At 42.2% G+C, this 20,613-nt stretch overlaps 1 protein-coding gene across 1 annotated transcript; it reads left to right on the top strand.

Annotated features, from left to right (window-relative positions):
* Positions 1-1,091: 1,091 nt before the first annotated feature.
* On the top strand, positions 1,092-20,174 carry LOC104627722 (receptor-type tyrosine-protein phosphatase T; the record flags this gene model as incomplete). The annotated part of the gene is made up of 10 exons (XM_010296062.1): positions 1,092-1,208; positions 2,547-2,701; positions 4,989-5,124; positions 6,116-6,265; positions 9,119-9,292; positions 12,047-12,178; positions 16,118-16,243; positions 17,635-17,798; positions 18,356-18,491; positions 19,581-20,174. Coding segments are annotated over 10 exons (1,344 nt in total), but the record flags the coding sequence as incomplete, so codon positions are not given.
* Positions 20,175-20,613: the final 439 nt, after the last annotated feature.

Here is a 20,613-nt window from a genome sequence, read left to right as displayed (position 1 = left end):
TCTCTCCCTCTCCTTATCTCAACCCACGAGCCTTTCGCTATGTTTTCTCTTCCCTGCCCAGCTGAGGAGGGGAGTGATAGAGCAGCTTTGGTGGGCACCGGGCGTCCAGCCAGCGTCAGCCCGCCACATTTGCTCACAGCTATTAGTAATTCAGATGCTTTGTATTTGATTTCCTTGAGATCTCATGGTTGAATGCCAGCTGATTCCAGCAAATTTCTTCTATTTTACCTTTTACTGACAGTTTAGTTTGACATAAATGCCCCTGTGTAAAAAAAAACAAAATAAAACCCAACAAACCTACATTAATCATATTTAATATTAAAAAACTCCATCCAATTATGACTGGAACTGGAACGTGAAACCCGCTTTGCAATAGCTAATTGCTTCAGCTTTAAGGTGCTGTTCCACTCTTTCATGCCTAAGCATTTAATAATTTGATAGTCTTTGTTAACCTGAATATCCCTTCTAGAGCTTCACAACCTTGGCTTGAATTATATTTTGTAAGTGGCTTCTGGAAGTGGCTAAGTTTGGGATATGTTTACGTGATCAGGAGATTTCTTTCTGGAGCCTTAGCTGAGGCCTGTCACAGCTGGTAAAATGTCCAATTTGTGTCCACATCTGATAAGGACAGCTTAGAGTCAGACAAATTTAATATATCAACAAGTATCTCACAATCCCTATGAACTGAAATTCTTTGGCTAAACAGAGAGTTCAGAGTCACAGTAGCAATAGCAAAAGCACAGATTTTTCTCAAAGGGGTTGATGGTAGTGACTGCCAGGTAGTCTGTAAGCCTGCTATATGGTCAGGGCTTGCATGGAAATTTAAGGAAGACTGTCTTAAAGAAGAAAAGCTAAATGCATCTTTTTTAGTTGCATTCACAACAGAGGAACCCGGAAAGAAAATCCTCCCTGTTGTTTCTATATATGGTAAAGGAATTTTGTTCTAATTCATACATTTAATTTTGACAAGATCTGTACATCAGAAGAAAGCCCAGTTTACATTGGCTTCAGCTTGAAAGTGGAGTACAATGTAGGTGGTCTCTGACTCAACTTGAGTTAGTTCTTCTCAATGTTTTCTTTCTTCCCCGCAGGTAAAGTGTGTTCGATACTGGCCAGATGACACAGAGGTCTATGGAGATATTAAAGTCACATTAATTGAGACAGAACCGTTGGCAGAGTATGTCATACGCACATTTACTGTACAAAAGGTAAGGAAATCTTCAATCAGTGGAAATTTTGATCCAACACTTAATTTGTATTCAGAAATGTGAACTCTGGGAGACATATCCTGTTACTATTTGGACAGGTTTCACTTCAGAAACCTAAATTTTTGTCAGAGATTCCTATTTTGGAGAAATGATTTTAAATTAACATCTTGATGTAGCCACAACAGTAGAATCCACAGTGCATGAAGTTTAAATGCATTCAAAAGCCAGCAGATCGTTGATAGTATGCCAGGAATAATAATTGTTGTGTTTCACAGTGGCAAATTACAGATGAAAGAAGGTATCAGTTAAAATGGATGCCAGGTAGGGTCCCCTTTCAACAGAAGTAAAAATATAATAAAGGCAAGAGTATAAAAATTATCCCCAAATCGGCATGATTTGGAAGATTTTTGTTACGTGTAATTAGAAATTGGAAGTCTAAGTGTCAGACTAGTCCAGGTCTGTCCAAATTACTCTCTAAACATTTGATAAGTGGTTTTAAAGCTTTTCAAAAATTCCTGCTAAATGAACTTCAGTCACACTGGGATTATTGTTCCAGTTTTCTAATACATCAGCTCCATATTTCATTAAATCAGAGAAAAACTTGGTAAGATATGCTAATGCCAAAATCTGACAGGTTGAGGACCTGCTGCTGGATTCCACCTATGTATTTGATAGGTGGAATGTCACATATAAACGATAAAATGACGATAAAATGTCACAGCTAACTGACACTTCTGTGTTACCCTTTGCAGGGCATATACAGATGGTGTCAATTTTCACTTACCAGTAACTTGGTTTCACCAGAAAGGCTGAGTGATGGGTTTGGGTACCGGTTTCTGCCTTTTTCACCACCAGCTGTAATCTCAAACTGAGATTTTTTGGCAGGACATGGCAGAAAATCTACTGTTGCCTGGGGCATGCCCACTCTGTAGGTGTTTGTTCCCCAAGCTGTTGCTTCAACACCTCAGAAGGGATTTAAGAGTGACTTCATTTATGACAATGACACCAAAGGAGGCTGGGTAAGAGCAGCCATGGTGTGCTGGGACTGAAGTCACGCTGTAAAGTTCCTCATCAGCTGGGTTTGAACTCTTAAGACCACAAGTTTGAATTGGGAGCTGGCATTTAGCTTCATAGTCATCAGTTGTGTGCTACCCCCTTCATTTGTGCTTGGACTTCAGCTTGACATGTCTCGGAGTGGAGGGCGGCACAGGACACGTTTCTGCGTCTACTGAGAGCTAAATGCTTGTTCCTCCCTCTGCATGAGGGAAAGGAGCAATGGTCAGAATGTGCTGATTGTGGTCTGATGGAAGAAAAATAGAGGCTGTGTTGTCTCCTCAGAAAGGCTACCATGAGATCCGAGAGATTCGGCAGTTCCACTTCACCAGCTGGCCCGACCACGGGGTTCCTTGCTACGCCACAGGCCTCCTGGGCTTCGTTCGGCAAGTGAAGTTTCTCAATCCCCCAGAAGCAGGACCCGTTGTTGTGCACTGCAGGTATGCGAGCTCTTTGTCTCAGCCTTTCCTCCACCAGCCTTTTCATCTTTTTTCCTGTTCTCTTGTCGTCTGGCAACAATCAACTACGTTTTGTGTCTTTAAGAGTATAATTTGTGGGCCTCACCAGGAAACAAAGTGGAATTTGCTTTTCTTTTCTAAAGTGGCAGCTGTGGAGCTTAGCTGGCGTGAATTGGACATAAGTAGGTCAGAGAGGGCCGTTCAAATGTGGAAGGCTCTCTGGTGGCCTATACTCTTTTAGATGCTTGTAGCAGAGCTGGGAAAATGGTAAATATCTGGGACAGCCATTCCAGTTGTTATCTACAACAAACCTCACGTGGCAGAAGGGACAATGTGTACAAAAAGACAGGGAATTTTAAAGTAACTCTGCTTTTCTGTACCCACATGCGCTGCAGTTCAGTTTTGTACCAGCATCAATAGTCTTATCCGAAATGTTGGTCTGGATGGCAGCGTTGTCCAGCTTGGCCTCCTCGAAGCCCGGGAGCTGGAATGGGAAGGCACTGTATGAATATGTAGGAGAGCGTCCCTGACATGAAGGACGGACAGTTGGAGGTGTGATCAGGCATGCTGCTGGTGGTGGGGGAGCAGCGGCACACGCACAGGCTGGCACCCGTTAGACGACTTCAAATGCGAGGAAGGACATTGCTACAAAACCAGAGTTTGGGTTTGTAGCAGCTACTTCTGCAGCGCTCGGGGCATGTGTTCAATAAAGGAGACGTGGCTGGAGCACAGGGCTAGAGACCAGAGCTGGCTATCCCAAAATCTCACCGCTAATGATTCCGGAGGCAATTACCTCTAAATGCCATGCTGTGTGATCAAGAAGAGAGAAAGAATACCTCCCACAACCAGTTTAAAGAGGAAAATAAATTAAATCTTACCTTTTTAAAACTGTTTGGGGTTGGTGGGGTGTTATGTTTTGTTGTGTTGTTTTTTAGCAAGCAATGAATCAGTTTTACAATAAAATACAGCTAAGCCTGAGGAGCTGGCAGAAGATAATTCCTTCAGAGCTCAGGGCCTGAATTTGCTACCTTGGTGCCATGACATGGGTATGGCCCTGGAAGGAGCCTGAACCTGATTCATTGTCACCCGGAAAGCAAGGAGAAATTTTTTCATCCTTCACGTTTTAATGAATAAATGCCATTTCCTTTCCGTTATTTATCTGCTTTTGAATTTTAATGACTTGCTTTACGTGGTAATTACCAAAATCTCCCTACCGATGCCTGGCTGGATAATATCACTGTTCGATATTTATGAAGTGCCAGGATCCTCTAAATATAGAAATGTTATAACTATTTGTTAAAATTCTGAAAAGCTGAGAGATAAAGGGAGAGGAAATGCCACTTATTCATTAAAATTGTGCAAATGAAAAATATCTTCTCTCTATTCAGCAGTTGATTAATCTGGTCCATTAATTTATGGTCATTCATATCTCCTTGCTTTCGGCTCTGCTGGAGTTTTCATGCAGCTGAAGTTTCACTGATATGAGCTGAGTTTTCTTTCTTCCTTTGGAGTAATGTGAAGAGACGTTCTCCTCTCTCTATCCTTCACACCTAAACAGCTTGGATGATTTCCCAGGAGGGAAGGAGGGGACACAATGACAACACAGTTTTGCAGGAGATGGTCCAATTCTCGCAAGCAGCGGGGAGCTCTGAACTGAAGGTTTTGAGTAGCCTCGAGCTCTTTTCTCCATAATATTACAGTCCACAACTTGACATCACCTTCCTCAGGACCCAAACCCTTGATTAAAAAGGGAAAAGAAATGTTTGAGGTGGAGGACTGAGCCCCTTTCATCATGCCCACTTGAATAAACGTATGCATGCCTTTTAAAGAGCCTCATGGAAGAAAATTCCTGGAATTGTGTCTATTTGCAACCTGGAGGCTGCTTTCCCACAGCTTGTGTGATGAGAGGTGTTCAGGTGAACCGACCTGTAAAATCATAATGATTTTTTTAGAGTAATTTAATTTTTACAGTAATTTAGAGGGTTTTTTAGGGTAAATTTTTGTTGATGTTCAAGAACACAAAGCTTTTTTTTTTCCTTCTACCTGGGTCCATTTCCCTTTCAAGAAATATTATTTCACCTCATTCTCTTAAATCCTAAGCTAATTTAGCTACAGACAAAAATCAGCCCATTAGGGAGAGGGGAGCAGCTTCCAAGAGAAGACAACTGTGTCTGTGATACAGTTCTTTTCTCCTCCATAAAGCCCTGCCCTTCAATGGTCCCTTGATCATGCAGACCCTCTTTTTTTTTTTTTTTTCTTCTTTTTTTAGCGCTGGGGCTGGGAGAACAGGGTGCTTTATTGCCATCGACATCATGCTTGACATGGCAGAGAACGAAGGCGTGGTGGATATATTCAACTGTGTGCGAGAGCTACGATCCCAAAGGGTCAATTTGGTGCAGACGGAGGTAGGTGCCAACAGGTCTCCTCTTATGATGAAGCTTTCTTGTCAGCTTCTCTGCTCAACAGGAGCCCAGCAATTCATTAAGTCAACACTTACTTCCTCTGTGATGTGATTATACAGAACTTTCGGTGGCTAAACATGACCAGATGTGCACCGAATCACATTCACTGGCAGCTATTCGGGGCCTCCAAGACAGGAGGGCAAACCTTAAACTTTAAGTCTTAGCATTGCTGATTAATTTTATTCTCACAATAGAAAAAAAACTAGCTCTAGCTCCTGAATCCTCTCATGACTCATTCATATATATTTTGCAGACTTGAATAGTATGTAGTTTGTATCAATTGCAAGCTAAACAAATGAAACATCCTTGGTTCAAGCTTTGGGTGCTGACTAAGCAAGCTGCTTCATCATGTAGCAGCTGCACAAACTTCCATGGAACTGTTATCCTGCTGCACAGGTTTTATGTATGTGCTTCAATGCCTTCCCCTCCTGAGGGACAGGACAATAGCCTGGAACAAAGAAGGGCTTTTAACTTTGTTGGACTTCCCATATTTAGTTCTTTGCCCAGAATACCAAGAGTCCAGGGGTTTGAAGAGACAAATGGAGCAGACCTGTTAGTACAGTTGTTTCTCTGGTGTTATCACAGGTCCAAAGAACAATCCATTCCTGACCATTGCCTTGTGGTTGTGAACAGAAAAGCTTTACACCCTGATTTCCTCCTCAGCCCACCCCCACTTTGTCCTGGCGTTCCTGAGAGTGGTGACTTCCCATTTTACTTGTAAATTTGAAATGAATACATGAGACCTCACGTTCAATGATGGATGAAATATGCTCACAAAGCTGTCACATAGCACACTGTGTAATTTGTCTCCACATGAAACAGAGCCAAATATGCATATTGGGCATGTTTTCAGAGAAAAAAAAAAAAAGCTTGTGATATTTCATGAGCTATATTGAAAATATGATTTTAATATCTTATCCCCTCCCCTATGCAGGAACAGTATGTATTTGTCCATGATGCCATTTTGGAGGCATGTCTCTGCGGCAACACGGCCATTCCAGTTTGTGAGTTCAGATCCATATATTACAACATCAGCAGACTAGATCCGCAGACCAATTCCAGCCAGATAAAAGATGAGTTTCAGGTAATTTCATATGTCTTGGTCATTGCAGTTGTGTATTGAAGGTGTTTAATCAAGTTCTACATGTTATTCTACGATTTCCAACAGAACAGAGAAGGGGGACACTGAGTCGATGTCTGATTTCAGCTGGTTTTTGTTGTTTTACTACTGGATTAGGCAGAGATTTGTTTTTAAGTACGGTCTTTTCAGCTTTTGGCAAGGAAAAAATTCCCCATCACTTCAGTAGAGCAAGGGTAGTAATTTTTGCAGATAATGTTGTACTTCTCATTTCCACAAATATTCTGTTGTTCATTTACTTCTGTAATTTATGCAGAAACATTTATGCCTCAAGGTCCCTTATTATCCATTCTTGTGGCTCATATGCTGCTTGAAGTCTTGACAATCAACTTGTTGACATCCTTCCAGACAAAGGAGAAAGTGAGCTGTATGAGCATTACTGTATCTATTACTAATTTTCTATTAACTGAATCCCCCAGTTCACTACATATGTTTTGCCAAGTACCTGGTGGTGAGAACTGGAATATAGGAAAACTCACAAGTGTTAGAGTAGTGCGGTTTGCCTGGGGCAAGCGATGAAATGGGGACCCTGCCACTTTTTGTCATCACCATTGCTTACCTCACCCTAATAAATGGGCTCGAGACACACAAGCCACAAGCCCTGTGCGGTTGCATCTCTTGCACAATAGAGAATTCACCCTGCAGAACAGTGAACTAAGCTTTCCAGTCTTATTCCCCATATATCTGTAAATCCCTTTAGGATTTTCGGCCAACACCCATGTATGGCAAAAACATAATAATGTGGGAAACCTGGCGCAAGGTGAGTTTGACGCGAAAGAGAGAGACACCAAGACCGTTCTTAAAAGGTGGAGATTCCTTTAATTGTAGGAAATGTGTTTTCATCCCCTTTCCCATCAAAGTATCGTTTGCAGCAGAACATTTTCGAGGAGCCCCAGTCTGAGCCAGATGCCTCTTTTCCTCCCTCTCTACACAAAGGGAGAATGCGCTGTTTTTATCTGAAAACTTACAGGGAATCATCAGGGTTGGTACAGTGAGATAAAGAATGTAGACCCCAATTGATGACGGTACAGTTTAAAAAAGATCTGGTTTTATCAGGTGATATCAGATCTGTAGAAGTGTTTCTGGTTCCGGATGTTTGGCGTGGAGGAACCAAAGCCTAACTTCATCAAATGCTGTTATGCTATTAAAAAGAAAGTCACCGCTTGCTGGGCTTACTTTGTCGTCGTATGAGATGAGATTTGTCACCTGTGTGCTTGTTCTTTTGAGCTGCCAGGGGCTGGCAACTTCTTGCGTAAGGCGTTCATTCTCTGCCTAGTTGTAGAATCTTATTTTTACAGGATTCTTCAGCCCTAATTGTCTGGATTTAATGCAAAAGATGGTATCTTTTCCTACAATCTTTATGAACCAGTTGATCTAACTATAGATCTGTTGGTACAATTTGTATTATTTAGGTCCCAGTGGCTATCAGGTAAGGCCGTGAATTTCTCATGCACTACATGTTGTCTGAACATGCAAAAGCTCATTCTGGAGAGTTTTTGTAATCTGAATGAGTAGAAAAATGAGAGAGAGAGGGAAAGGGCATAAATAGATAGGAGTAAATCACTAACAAGTCACCTGCCTATTTATCTGCACTCAGAGATCTGAGATTTCATGTTGCTTCCCCAGCCAGACTACCTGCTTTCCATCTCTAGGCAAAGGGACTTTTATGTAGATCCTGCATGATTTAGAGCAACTGTATTATTTCAAATTTTACACTTTGACACATTCCTTTACCTTTGATTGCTTGACCCTCCTCTTTTCTCCATTCATAACCTCTCTGTGGCAGAAGTCAAGCTCTTTGTAAGAATTTTTGTCCTCTAAATATTTTGTGCTCCTCTGATGGCTGCAAAGGAGTTCACTGTATGACTGCATGGGTTTTGCTCAGGAAGAGGACACATAACAAGTGAAAGTAGAATGACATCAGATAGCCACTGATCTACCATGACTTAAGCGACAGTGTTAAGATGCGTTCACTTTGACTTGCTATTTTTGATCCTTGCTGACCAATCTGTACTGGTTTGCCAGGAGGCCTCCGCAATGGATAACACAAAAGAAAGTTATATTTAAAGAAATACAGTCTGTCAAACTGTTGGAAAGACAGATAATGGTAAAAGACTGACAGCAAGACCCCAGAGATAAGGTACGACTATGTAAGTGAAGCATCCTATGTGTCACTCCAAAAGGAAAGTAGCAACCTAAATATAATATATGAAACAAATAGATTTTCCAGTTTAAAAATTTAAAAAAAAATTTTCCAGTTTTTATATGCATTGTTAAGATAAATCGATAGTTTGACTTAGGAATCAATCACCAGAGGATTTGAACCCAGTCTGACCTGCTAGGAGAGCCAGGGATCTGCACAGGATCCACTTGAAGAGGGAGAAGGATGTGTTCTTCCACCCTAGGGATGGTAGAAACACAAGGAGGTTTCACTCCATGACCGGGTCAAAGCTGCAACTTGTACCTGTGACAGCTATTTCCAACCTCTAGGAAAGAACAGAAATGTTACCTAACTGCTGCAAGTTTTAGAGCTGGAAATTGCTAGTAGGTGTGTACTGCCCTCAATTTCTGCTGGAGCTTACAGTGTTCGGAAGAACACCTCAGGACGATGCGCAAAATGCAATGTATTATAACAGCAATGAGCTCCTTCTTTTTCATTCTCTGGAATCCCAAAGATCTGCTAGACTAAGTACATTTAAAATAAACGTATCGTGCAGATGGCATCCTTCTCGGAAGTAAATTCAAAGACACTCAGCCTGCTTCTGTATTTCTTTCCCTTCTTCCCTCCCTCCTTCACAGACTCTCAATATTGTGACACCGCGTGTTCGGCCAGAAGATTGCAGCATCGGTCTTTTGCCAAGGAACCATGACAAGAACCGCTGCATGGATGTGTTGCCCTTGGACCGGTGCCTGCCGTTCCTCATCTCCGTGGATGGCGAATCAAGTAACTACATCAATGCTGCACTCATGGATGTAAGCAGCACTGCACTGTCCTAGTCTGCATCGAGTTTATTCGTTCTCAGGATAACTTTTTTTCTGGGAGAAAGAGATCTGAAGGACAAAACTGTTTTTAACTGCAGTTTCAGGGTCTGACATCTCCAAACTGGGCAAAGGCACACAGAAATGTGTCACCTAGACTATGATTATCACACTACCATTGTAGTTCTGCCTCACATTGGTGGAAAACTTTTGACAAAGAAGTTCAGGAGCATGCAGTCTGAGGCTGTACTGTAGAAAGGCAGATGGATAAGGAAGTGGTGGGACAACTCTTCCCATACGTTGGTTGTTATATGAATTGGTAATGAAATGTTTGCCAGGTCAGCTCTTTGAAAACAATAGTTTGCAGTGCGGAGCGAGTGATTTATGTAAGTTTATGCAATTAAGAGTATGGGAGTACAAGGATCAGATGTGCAAAATACTTTGAGGCTGAAGGACATGAGTTAAACTGATGTGAATCTGTCTGAAGGCATTTTCCCTTGCTTTGTTTGTAGGCTAAAATCTCACGGCATAGATCATTTGTATAGGGTGAATTATGTTGATGGTTTCTTTCTGCTGTGGTGCCTAACTGCCTTTGAACAGAAATGTCTTTAAAGCCACTAATTATTTGGAGTATGTGTAAATATGATCTAGGGTGAAATGTCATCATTTTTTCCCTAGTAAGGTTGGGGTCAGTCTTTTTTAATTTTGTCTGTTCTTTCAGTCTTTGGGGAACAGTGATACTATTGCATTTAAGAGCTTAAGTCAAATGATCATGGAATTAATTTTAGATTTTTTTTCAGAAAGATTGTGAAGTTTTCATTGCAAATATGCCTAAGGAAACTCTTTTTTTTTCTTTAAAGTGTGTTTTGTGCTTTGGCAAATCTGCAGAAGCACAATCTATTCTTCTCTGGTTTCTTAGGGACTGGGAATGTGTTTGCACATTTCAGCCCTCATTACCTCAAATGACTTTGCTAGTACTTGTATCCTTCCCCCCAAAATTCCTGCAGTTTAAAATTTTTTGCAAAAAAGGAATTTTTCATCTGACACTGAAAGTCTGCCACTATCATGTTCTCTGGCTCTGCTTTGTCTTTTTATAGAGGAAATGGCAGATTTTGTGACCGACTGGGAATGTGTTTGCACATTTCAGCCCTCATTACCTCAAATGACTTTGCTAGTACTTGTATCCTTCCCCCCAAAATTCCTGCAGTTTAAAATTTTTTGCAAAAAAGGAATTTTTCATCTGACACTGAAAGTCTGCCACTATCATGTTCTCTGGCTCTGCTTTGTCTTTTTATAGAGGAAATGGCAGATTTTGTGACCAAAAAAAAAAAAAACCCCAAAAAAACAAACAGAGGGGAACAGCCAAAATCCCACATTTTCATTATTCCTGTTGAGGACAGACCTTGCAAATCCTTTGTCTTTTGTAGTACCTTCATAACTGCAGTCTTGTACTGAGCATGGACTCTTACAAGAGATCATCCATCCCATATGGCCTCGAACTATCATTAGTTCTTTCGTTCTGTGAAGACAAGCATGTGCTGGGGAGCATTTGACATCACAGTCCCAGCGCTGACCATTTTATTTACAGATTTCTCATGTTTATCTCATTATTTTTTTTAAACATCCCCCAAATCTTATTTGACTTGCAGCTTGCTTTGTGTATTACATGAAAGCTATGATGAAAGAAGTGCTACAGCAGGAAGAGGATGCTGGTAACCTTGAATGGGTTAGAGCCTGGGTTTGGAAGCATGAACTGTCCCAGGAAGGCAGCCTGGCAGACTGCTGTAGGCTGAGTTCACCAGAACTAACCTTAGACACAGAACGCCGTTTGAATCCGCCCTCAGGGGTGAGGCACTCGGTCTGGGCACCCAGCTAAAACTCTGCTGGAGACTGTCTCAGCCTGTTGGCTGCAGAACATTAAAAACCGGCCTCTTCTGCCTTGAGTTAGCTTTTGGGAATACAGCCAGAGGGCTACTATTGCCCACAGAGGGGGAGAATTCCCCCCCAACATATTTTGAGACTCTTGACCTTTCCTCTTCATGTCCTCTGTCCCTTTCAAGTAAATAGACCTTAGGATCTTTCCTGTTCTTTCCTCAATCACTGGAAGGCCATGTTTGCATCTGCAAAATGGTTTGTTAAGAAGAAAAGAGAAATACTGTCCCTCACCTTCCCCTAAAACAATTGAACGATGAGACTGAGGTTAGAGGGCTTTTTTGAGGTGAAACAATAGCACCAGAAATTAAATGTCAGCATCGCAGGCTCTGAATATTGCCCCACAAGCTCTTAAAGGAAGGCTGGGATCCGAACGTGCCACCTCTGTAGCACTGCATCACCAGGGAGCAAGAGCAGACGGAGGGCTAATCCCTTCCATAATTCCTAGAATCCATTGCAGCAAGAAGGATAGCATTTGCTTCCAGCTGTTTTCTTTACAATTATTAATATTACTGGTGGTAGTAGTAGTAGTAATAGTAGAATTAGTATTATTTGCTGAGTCTCAAAATATAAATAATTGATTTGGGTAATCTCTGCTCTTGTGACACTTCTTTAATGAAATGTCTTCATTGGGAGCAAAAGAATCCCATTATGAGACATTCATTCATTGCAGAGCGATAACAAGGAGAAGGATATGTGATTTGTATAATCTGGTTAAATGGCTCAGATTGCCTAGCCATAGCCTCCTGGGTATAATATTCATTTGAATGAAAGTTGATTGAATTTTTTTTTTAACTAATCTTATTCTTTTGTTAGAGCCACAAGCAACCTGCTGCCTTTATTGTAACCCAGCACCCTTTGCCCAACACCATAGCAGACTTCTGGAGGCTGGTGTTTGATTATAACTGCTCCTCTGTTGTGATGCTGAACGAGATGGATGCAGCACAGGTAGGTGATTTTTCATCATTTCTGTCATGCAGCGTTCCACTCAAATCCAGATGGTTTTAAGAGTATTTCTGCTGCCATTTTCTTGTGCTCCCCCCCACCATGCAGTAAATTAATGAAGGGGAACTGAAACTAGTAGGTAATGTTTTGGGTTATAATGAAGAATAAGTCCACATGCTTGGCTCCTACTGAGGCAGCTAATTCTTACTGCAGTTAACAGGGATATCTGAATACGTTGTGTTTGTGGGCCTAAATCTTCCTACCAAACCCGATTTCTTCCCTTTCAGAGTTTTGTCTGTCTTTGGTTCAGAAAAATGTTCCCTACCACAACGCCAGTGTGCTTCATGCTTGCCTGTTCACATGGCATTTCCAAAAGGATATAACCAAGAGAGATGCTGAAATCGTTCAAAGGGTCTTTTCCCTGAGATTTCTAATGCAACTGTGTGATGCCGAGAAGGGTGGTTTGCACTGTTTCTGGAGAAGCACATTGTGCTCTGTTTTTTGGGTTTTTTTTTTACCTTTCTAGCGTCATGTATGTCGGTTTCTTGGATACTAAACACACCATTATTTTCAGGAGTTGAGCTAGCCAGGGGAGGAGCTGTTGCAGTTCCTCCTGTACAAGCATTTCCAGCCACCTTGCTGATGAGTGGCAGAAGATAACAGCTTTCAAAAAGGCATAATCATGCAATTTGTGTGAAGAGTACATTTGGCATGGCTAATTCACCCATTACAGCACTTGTTAAACAAGAGGAGAGGAACCCTCAAGTAGCTGGTACTTCATGGATTAATTTTTCATTTGTCTCTTCTCTGTCTTCAAAATCTTACCACACTTGAAGGCAGTGAGATTATTCATCTCTATTTTGATGGTAAAGGAGAAAGCAGTCACACCTTTCATTGAGGGGATCTCCCTTCAGGGTGAACACTATGGGATTTCATTTCCAGCTGCAGTAAGAGCTCTGCTCATGAGTGGGTGCTCTTGGTGACCCACAGAGTCCCACCATTGTGCAAGGAACTGGAGGTCCTGTGCATTTGTTGCCTCCTATCCAATTCACCCTGCTTGATTCTGTGTCTTGGCATTGAATCCAGAGGCAAATTTAATCTTTTCCTTTTCTTCTGACATTTTAAAGAAAAACACAGCTTTTTCTAGAAATGACACACTTTCTCACACTTTGTTCTTGGAAAACACAAACCTATCAGACTCAGCCAGTGTTATTCTTGCAACTGTCTTTCCGCACAAGACTTTACCTGCTTTGTTTTTTTTCTGAGCAGAGTTTTGTTTTCATGAGGGAGTCTGTAAGCTCAGAAAAGGAGATTTGGCAATGCATAAAGCCTCTTTGGTTACTTTAGGCTGGTGTCACCTAGCTCGAGTCTGCAGCCAATGTCAAAAAACACCCAGCTAGCACTGGAAGTTAAGAGTGATTTTAAAGTTTCTATCTTACAAACTTTCAAGGCAAGGTGTGACAGTTTGATATCATAGAATCATTTAGGTTGGAAAGGACCTTTAAGATCATAGAGTCAACCGTTAACCTAACACTGCCAAGTCCACCACTAAACCATGTCCCTAAGCACCACGTCTATGCATCTTTTAAATCCCTCCAGGGATGGTGACTCCACCACTTCTCTGAGCAGCCTGTTCCAGTGCTTGGCAACACTTTTGGTGAAGAAATTGTTCCTAATATCCAATCTAAATTTCCTCTGGCACAACTTGAGGCCGTTTCCTCTCATTCTATCACTTGTCACTTGTGAGAAGAGACTGACACCCACCTCACCACAACCCCCTTTCAGGTAGTTGTAGAGAGCGATAAGGTCTCCCCTCAGCCTCCTCTTCTCCAAACTGAACACCTCCAGTTCCCTCAGCTGCTCCTTGTAAGTCTTATTCTCCAGACCCCTTACCAGCTCCGTTGCCCTTCTCTGGACACGCTCCAGCACCTCAATGTCCTTCTTGTAGGGAGGGGCCCAACACTGAACACAGGATTCGAGGTGCAGCCTCACCAGTGCCGAGTACAGGGGCACGATCCCTGCCCTACTCCTGCTGGCCACACCATTGCTGATACAGGCCAGGACGCTGTTGGCCTTCTTGGCCACCTGGGCACACTGCCGGCTCATGTTCAGACGGCTGTCAACCAGCACCCCCAGGTCCCTTTCCACCGGGCAGCTCTCCAGCTGCTCCTCCCCAAGCCTGTAGCGTTGCATGGGGTTGTTGTGACCCAAGTGCAGGACTGGACACTGAACCCTGTTGAACCTCATACAATTGGCCTCGGCCCATCGATCCAGCCTGTCCAGATCCCTCTGTAGAGCCTTCCTGCCCTCGAGCAGATCAGCAGAAAGTGAGGTTTCTGAAAAGAAAATTTAACGACATTGTGCTTGCACTGTCATTGTATGACAATGTTGTACTTATCTAGCTATTCATCATTGCTTAATCCAAGTGCTGTACCCTAAGTACTATGAAAATGTTGGTGTATAGTTGCCTGCAGATACAGCGTTAGTGTGCATGAGCAGGGTGTGTTACTCATCTCCTTGAGTAGAACACAAATACAAAAATTGCTTATAAAAGCTGTGCCTAAACTGTAGAGAGGCAAAGAGTTAAAATAAATAGGTAGATGAGCTTTAACCCACTATGCAGGGAACAGGTGCAAATAAAATCATATGGATGTCAGAGAACATAACAGACAATTTCAAGCACTGTATATACATATACATTTGGGTAGATGGTCGTTCACAGACCTGCTTTATGAAGAACAGATTTTCAATATTAAGGAAAGGTTTAATCTTTTTCTTCTTTCCAGTGCAACTTGAGGTTTTTTCCTAAAGCACCTGCTTGGCTCAGATCTCTTGCTTATTGGACAGGTGCTTTATGAGGAGATCTGTAGGCTGCTTGAAAGTCTGAATGAAGAGTAGAGACAGCCTTCAAAGGAGGACTTGCTTACGTGGTCTTGGCTGGCTTGCTTTATCTTGAAAAACTAACAAGGGCAAAGATGCAAAAGATTGCATGAATATCCCACCCAATTGCAATCCCATATGATCAAAGGAATAACAGGAATACAGAATTAATGCAGTACCATGCACGCACTTGACATTATTACTGGCAATGATTGAACTTGAAAAGATTAAGATAAAGTTCAAATGAGCATCTGGGGGTTTCAAAACTTCTGAAAAATTACTCTTGAAAATAGGAAGAAAAAAAAAAGAAAGAAACACAATCTCAGCAGAAACTGTTAATGAGAACTCATGCAAAATATTTTCTCACCATGATCTATTTCCAGATGGATTTGAAATTAGACTGTAATTTTTCTGGATAGAGAGTTTTTTGTACTTTCAATTCAGTAATAGCAGCATCAGAAAAAAGACTTCCAACCTGCTTCACAAACTTCAGAGATTCAGCTGTGGTTCACCCTGAAATCAGAGTTGCTCTCGTTGTTCTCACAGCAAACTCATCCTCCCTCCCCTGCTCGCTGGTAAAGTCAGAAAGCTAAAAATGTCATCTTACAGAAGAAAGAAGTTCCACTTTGCTTGAATTAAGATTAATTTTCTTGGTGCATGTACTGTTTCCTCGTTAACAGCAAACCTCTGTACCTACAGACACTAATCTTTTAATGTTAATTTTCAGTCTGTACCCCCACAGAAGCTTCATTTGTTAGACACCTTTTCTGTACCTGTACACCCCAGAATTCAATCAGTTACAAATTGTGTTCATACAAAGAAAAGGGAGGGGGGGTAAGGAAGTCAAGCTTCTAAAATATATTTCTTTTTTTCCTTCATATTCATGATATGAAAAAAAAAAAACTTTTTACTGAGCTAGGAGGTCTTCTCTGAGCAAATACGTGTAATACAAGATTGGTTATGGGTTTTGAGCTGGTTATAAATTGAAAGGAAAGAAGACTGAACATGCGTTTCCGTGTTGATAGTTAAGGTGCTTTCTATTTCTTTTGGCCTTTTCTCCAGCTCTGCATGCAGTACTGGCCAGAGAAGACGTCCTGTTGTTATGGCCCAATTCAAGTAGAGTTCGTTTCAGCAGACATTGATGAAGATATCATCAACCGGATATTCCGCATCTGCAACATGGCCAGGGTAAGATCAGTGAAGTATCAGATTCCCTGTTTATTCTCAAAAATATATTTTGGCATAAGGAAGAGGCAGGACCAAGACTTGTGGTTTAGAGATGCTGAATCTCTCACCTAGGAACAAAATTCTACTGTATAATTTAGTAGCTACTTCCTTTAATTAACAATTGCATCAGTCTGTATTGATAAAAAACTCTTGGCGAAAAGTAGAAAGTGGATGATATGAGCCGAAAACCTGTATTTAAATTGAAAGCATTTTTCTGTGTATATTTGAGAACGATTAATCACTTAGTAGGCAACATAAAACCATCAGCATCATACGAAATAAACTGGAATAGTGTCAGTACCTCTCCATCTGTCATCTACTATGCAGTGTCTCTGAAGACATGCAACATTTACTGGCTAGACTGGGATTCCCAATTGCCATGTTTTTTCCCATAAATAAGTAACTGCCATTTCTGTAAGCAACTCTTTGTATCCCTCAGCCCCAGGACAGCTGAAATGATGGGAACAAAGTCTATTTGCACACTGGACCCTGGCAAGGAAACTTCAGGGCTGCAGGAAAGGGTTTTGGTAGAGGTTTTTTCTCTCATTAGTTGTTTCCCAGATTGATTATGTCTCCTTTTTTGTTCCTTTTTCATTTTTTCTAACCAGAAATGAAAACAGACTCCACAAATTACGTTTCCATGCTGTTTAATACGTCTGTCTCTGACTGTATGGTCAGAGCCTGCGCAGCAGTTCAGTTGTGGTGTTGCACAGTGAGCCTTGTGGTCCAAGTAGACAAATCGATAGATCAGATGCCCACCTTCCTACATCCCAGGCCAGCTGCCTGTGAACCAGGGACAGCCTTGAACTCATATAGCTAATAAAACTAAGGCTCTGTGACTCTCAGGATGAATCTGGCTCGTAAATGCATATCTGGCAGAGTGGATGCTGTGAACTCGCAGCACCCTGCACCCATCTATGTTTGACACCAATGGCTGCTGCTAAAATCTTTGTGAGGATCCCTTCCTACCACAGTCCCCAGAGATTTTTCTGAGGTCCTTCTTTGCTATTAGTTCTTATGGCACAATTAATCTCCAGCACAGGCAACCAGGAAATACATGTTTGATCTATTTGTACAGTTTGACAAGATTTTATTCTCTCTGGAAACAAAACAAGGGATACCATGCACCTAGTTTTTGCCTGGCTCTGTAATATCTGAGGTCATCATTGTTATCCAGATGACTGAAAAGTCCTTGGTTCCCCACCATATCAGGTATCCGGCGTGGAGGATGTTAACACTGATGTTATAAAATCCAGAGGGAAGATGCCATGTAACCAGTGCCCCGTGTGTTACTTATCTCTCTGCTTCCTGGCCCGCTCCATTTAGCATTTTGAAAATGCTCTTTGTTTTAGCCTCAGGATGGATATCGCATAGTTCAGCACCTGCAGTACATCGGCTGGCCAGCGTACAGGGACACCCCTCCTTCCAAACGCTCCCTCCTGAAGGTAGTCAGAAGGTTGGAGAAGTGGCAGGAACAGTATGATGGGAGAGACGGACGGACTGTTGTCCACTGCCTGTAAGTAGGACTGGAAAATGTCTGTAACCTCACAAAATGCTGTCTCAAGAGCACTGATTATGGATCTGGGAATTCAGTGGTTTGCCAGGCTTCAGCTGGGGAAAATGAAGTTAAATTGCATTTGTAGTACACTTCAAGTGGAATATTGGACTACATTATAGCATCCTGGCCCAGAGATTTTACTGATTGCGATGAGGAGTAGCTGAAAAAGCTCTGCTACTTTCTGTTGTGTAGGCAGGTCTCATGATTGGAGCCCAGACACAACCAAAGCAGTGCTGCCACATGTCCTGCTGTGAGCCCCAGAGCAGTGAGGAGCAGCACTGTGGTCCCTGAGGCTTCCCTGTCCACCACTGCCAGGGATCGGCTTAGCTCTTCCATCCCTGTCTCCTGCCCTGCAGGTCTTCACTTTCACAAACCCTTGAACGTCCTTGACCAGCCCTTATGTTACAGACCTTTCTTTAGTCTATGTGGCATGTAAGCTCTGTGTGAGTGGTGCTCTCCTCCGTTCCCTCAGCCTCACCTAGCTTCGCCTGTTGTCTCTTTTCTCCTGCACCCAGGAATGGTGGGGGACGCAGCGGCACCTTCTGTGCCATCTGCAGTGTGTGTGAAATGATTCAACAACAAAATATCATTGATGTGTTCCACATAGTGAAAACGTTACGGAATAACAAATCCAACATGGTGGAGTCACTGGTAAGCTTTTTTTCCTGCTTCTTATCCTACCCAGAATATGCAGAAGGGATTTAAGATAGATTAAAAAAATTAGAATCATACAATTATAGAATAGCTTGGGTTGAAAGGGACTTTCAGAGATCATCTAGTCCAACTCCCCTGCCATAAGCAGGGACGTCTTCAAATACATCAGGTTGCTCAGAGCCCCTTCCACCCTGATCTGGGATTTTTCCAGGGATGGGGCATCTACCACCTCTCTGGGCAATCTTGGCCAGTGCTTCACCAGCCTCATTGTCAAAAATTTCTTCCCTATATCTAGTCTGGATCTACCTTCTTTTAGTTTAAAACTGTTACCCCTTGTCCTGTCGCTACAGGCCCTGCTAAAAAGTCTGTCGCCGTCTTTCTTATAAGCCCCCTGTAAGTATTGAAAGGCTGCAATAGGGTCTAATTTTATGGCTTAGCCCAATATGAATCAAAACAAATCATAACATGAAGCTATCAGAATTAAAATCAGCCCCATTTTAGCACATGCAATGAATCGTCTGGTCCCACGGCTGCTCTCCTTGAGCAGAGGGGGCACAGCTGCCCTGGCAGTGTGATGAACAGCGTCTCCCACGCCCAGCTGCCTCCGGGAGGTTAAACCCCAAGTAGCTGTCGCCATGGCTGTGGGGAGGGCGTGGGATTTGTCCTCCTCTGCATGTGTGCAGCCCGGTGCTTAATGCCGTGACATGCCTTGAAACCGGGAAGGGAGAACAGCCCCAACCCCAAGGCCTTGCTCCCTGCAACCAAGGAGATTAAACTGTCCTGAATTCAATCATCTCAATCGATCACTGAATTCTTTCCTCAAGAGCAATGCGTGCAATGAGGCCTTGAAGCAAATAATGAATAGTCCGTACTGTGGCTGTCTTTTTGAGTGTTTTTCTCTTCCGTTGACGATACCATCTCTTACTAATGCTTGTTCAGGATCACATAGAAATACAATTAATGTTTTCCTGGTCCTGCCAAACGGTATAAGAAAGAGGGAGGAGGCAAATTTTGGCACCTTGTAGAATGAGACTCTGAAGAAGTTACTCGTATCCTAATGTCACTGATTTCTGTTCTCTCTTTCAGGAACAGTATAAATTTGTATACGAGGTTGCACTGGAATACTTGAGTTCCTTTTAGCCCGGCAGAGGGAGGGGAGCCTCCGAAACGCCAGACCCCAATCTCTGGCAGATGCTTCTCCCCTCTCCCACATGTGGAAGGCAGTAACAAGTGTGGGAAGGAAAACCTTTCCTTCCCAGAGCAAGAGACTGCGATTGCACAGACCTCGCTGGATGGAGGAGATGATGCCTGTGTTTGCTGCTGCCTGCTTTCTATCGGAACATCTACTGCTTCTTAAATAACCTAGTGTAAAAATTAGCAAAAAGGGAGACAAGCTGAAAGACTGGACTTTCTAATCCCCTCTGACTACTTCTCTCCTCTTTTGGATTGTATTTTTGCTCTCCTTGCTGTAGAGTGGGGAAAGAATGAAACGCTTAGGAAATTCTCTTTTAAATGTCTCCTTTTTAATTTATAATTTTGTTCTCAACTCCCGGTCTTTAATTTCTGAATTTCATGCAGCAGTCATTTGGGAAAAATGAGATAGCCATAGGGAATATATGAAATGTTTCATTACAATTTGTCTACTTTATGTTTCCTTTTATTTGTTTTTCCAAACGAAAAGACCAACACAAACAAACCCACTGGAATTCTCTTTCCATATGTAGTCCCTTTTAGCATGAAAATAGATGGTGGAGATGAGAAGCTGTTCATGGATTCACCGCCTCGGCTCCTACACATCTGTTTCCTCCCAGTTTCTGCTAGAGTCCCAAGGCTGTGCATGAACCGGTTACATCTCTCTGGTCTGTCTTCGTTTCAGCGCTGGTGAAGCGATACCATTAATGAGTTTCCCAGCCGCTTGAACCTTAAGGTTAAATATTTGCATCAAACAAATTGCATTTGTCTTGCAACTTTTGGTAACTTTGTTACCATATTTTTTCAAGTATTTGCTGGGGTGCAGTGTGTCTTTGAAAAACAGGGTATATAGTAGGTATTATTGATCATATACTATGTATTATTATTTTTTATTTATTATTTGTATTGCTGTAGAACTTAGGACCCC

Source organism: Phaethon lepturus, unplaced genomic scaffold (assembly GCF_000687285.1).
Source record: "Phaethon lepturus isolate BGI_N335 unplaced genomic scaffold, ASM68728v1 scaffold47121, whole genome shotgun sequence".
In the NCBI taxonomy this organism is placed as follows: domain Eukaryota; kingdom Metazoa; phylum Chordata; class Aves; order Phaethontiformes; family Phaethontidae; genus Phaethon; species Phaethon lepturus.
This window is presented reverse-complemented; position numbering and strand designations above follow the sequence as displayed.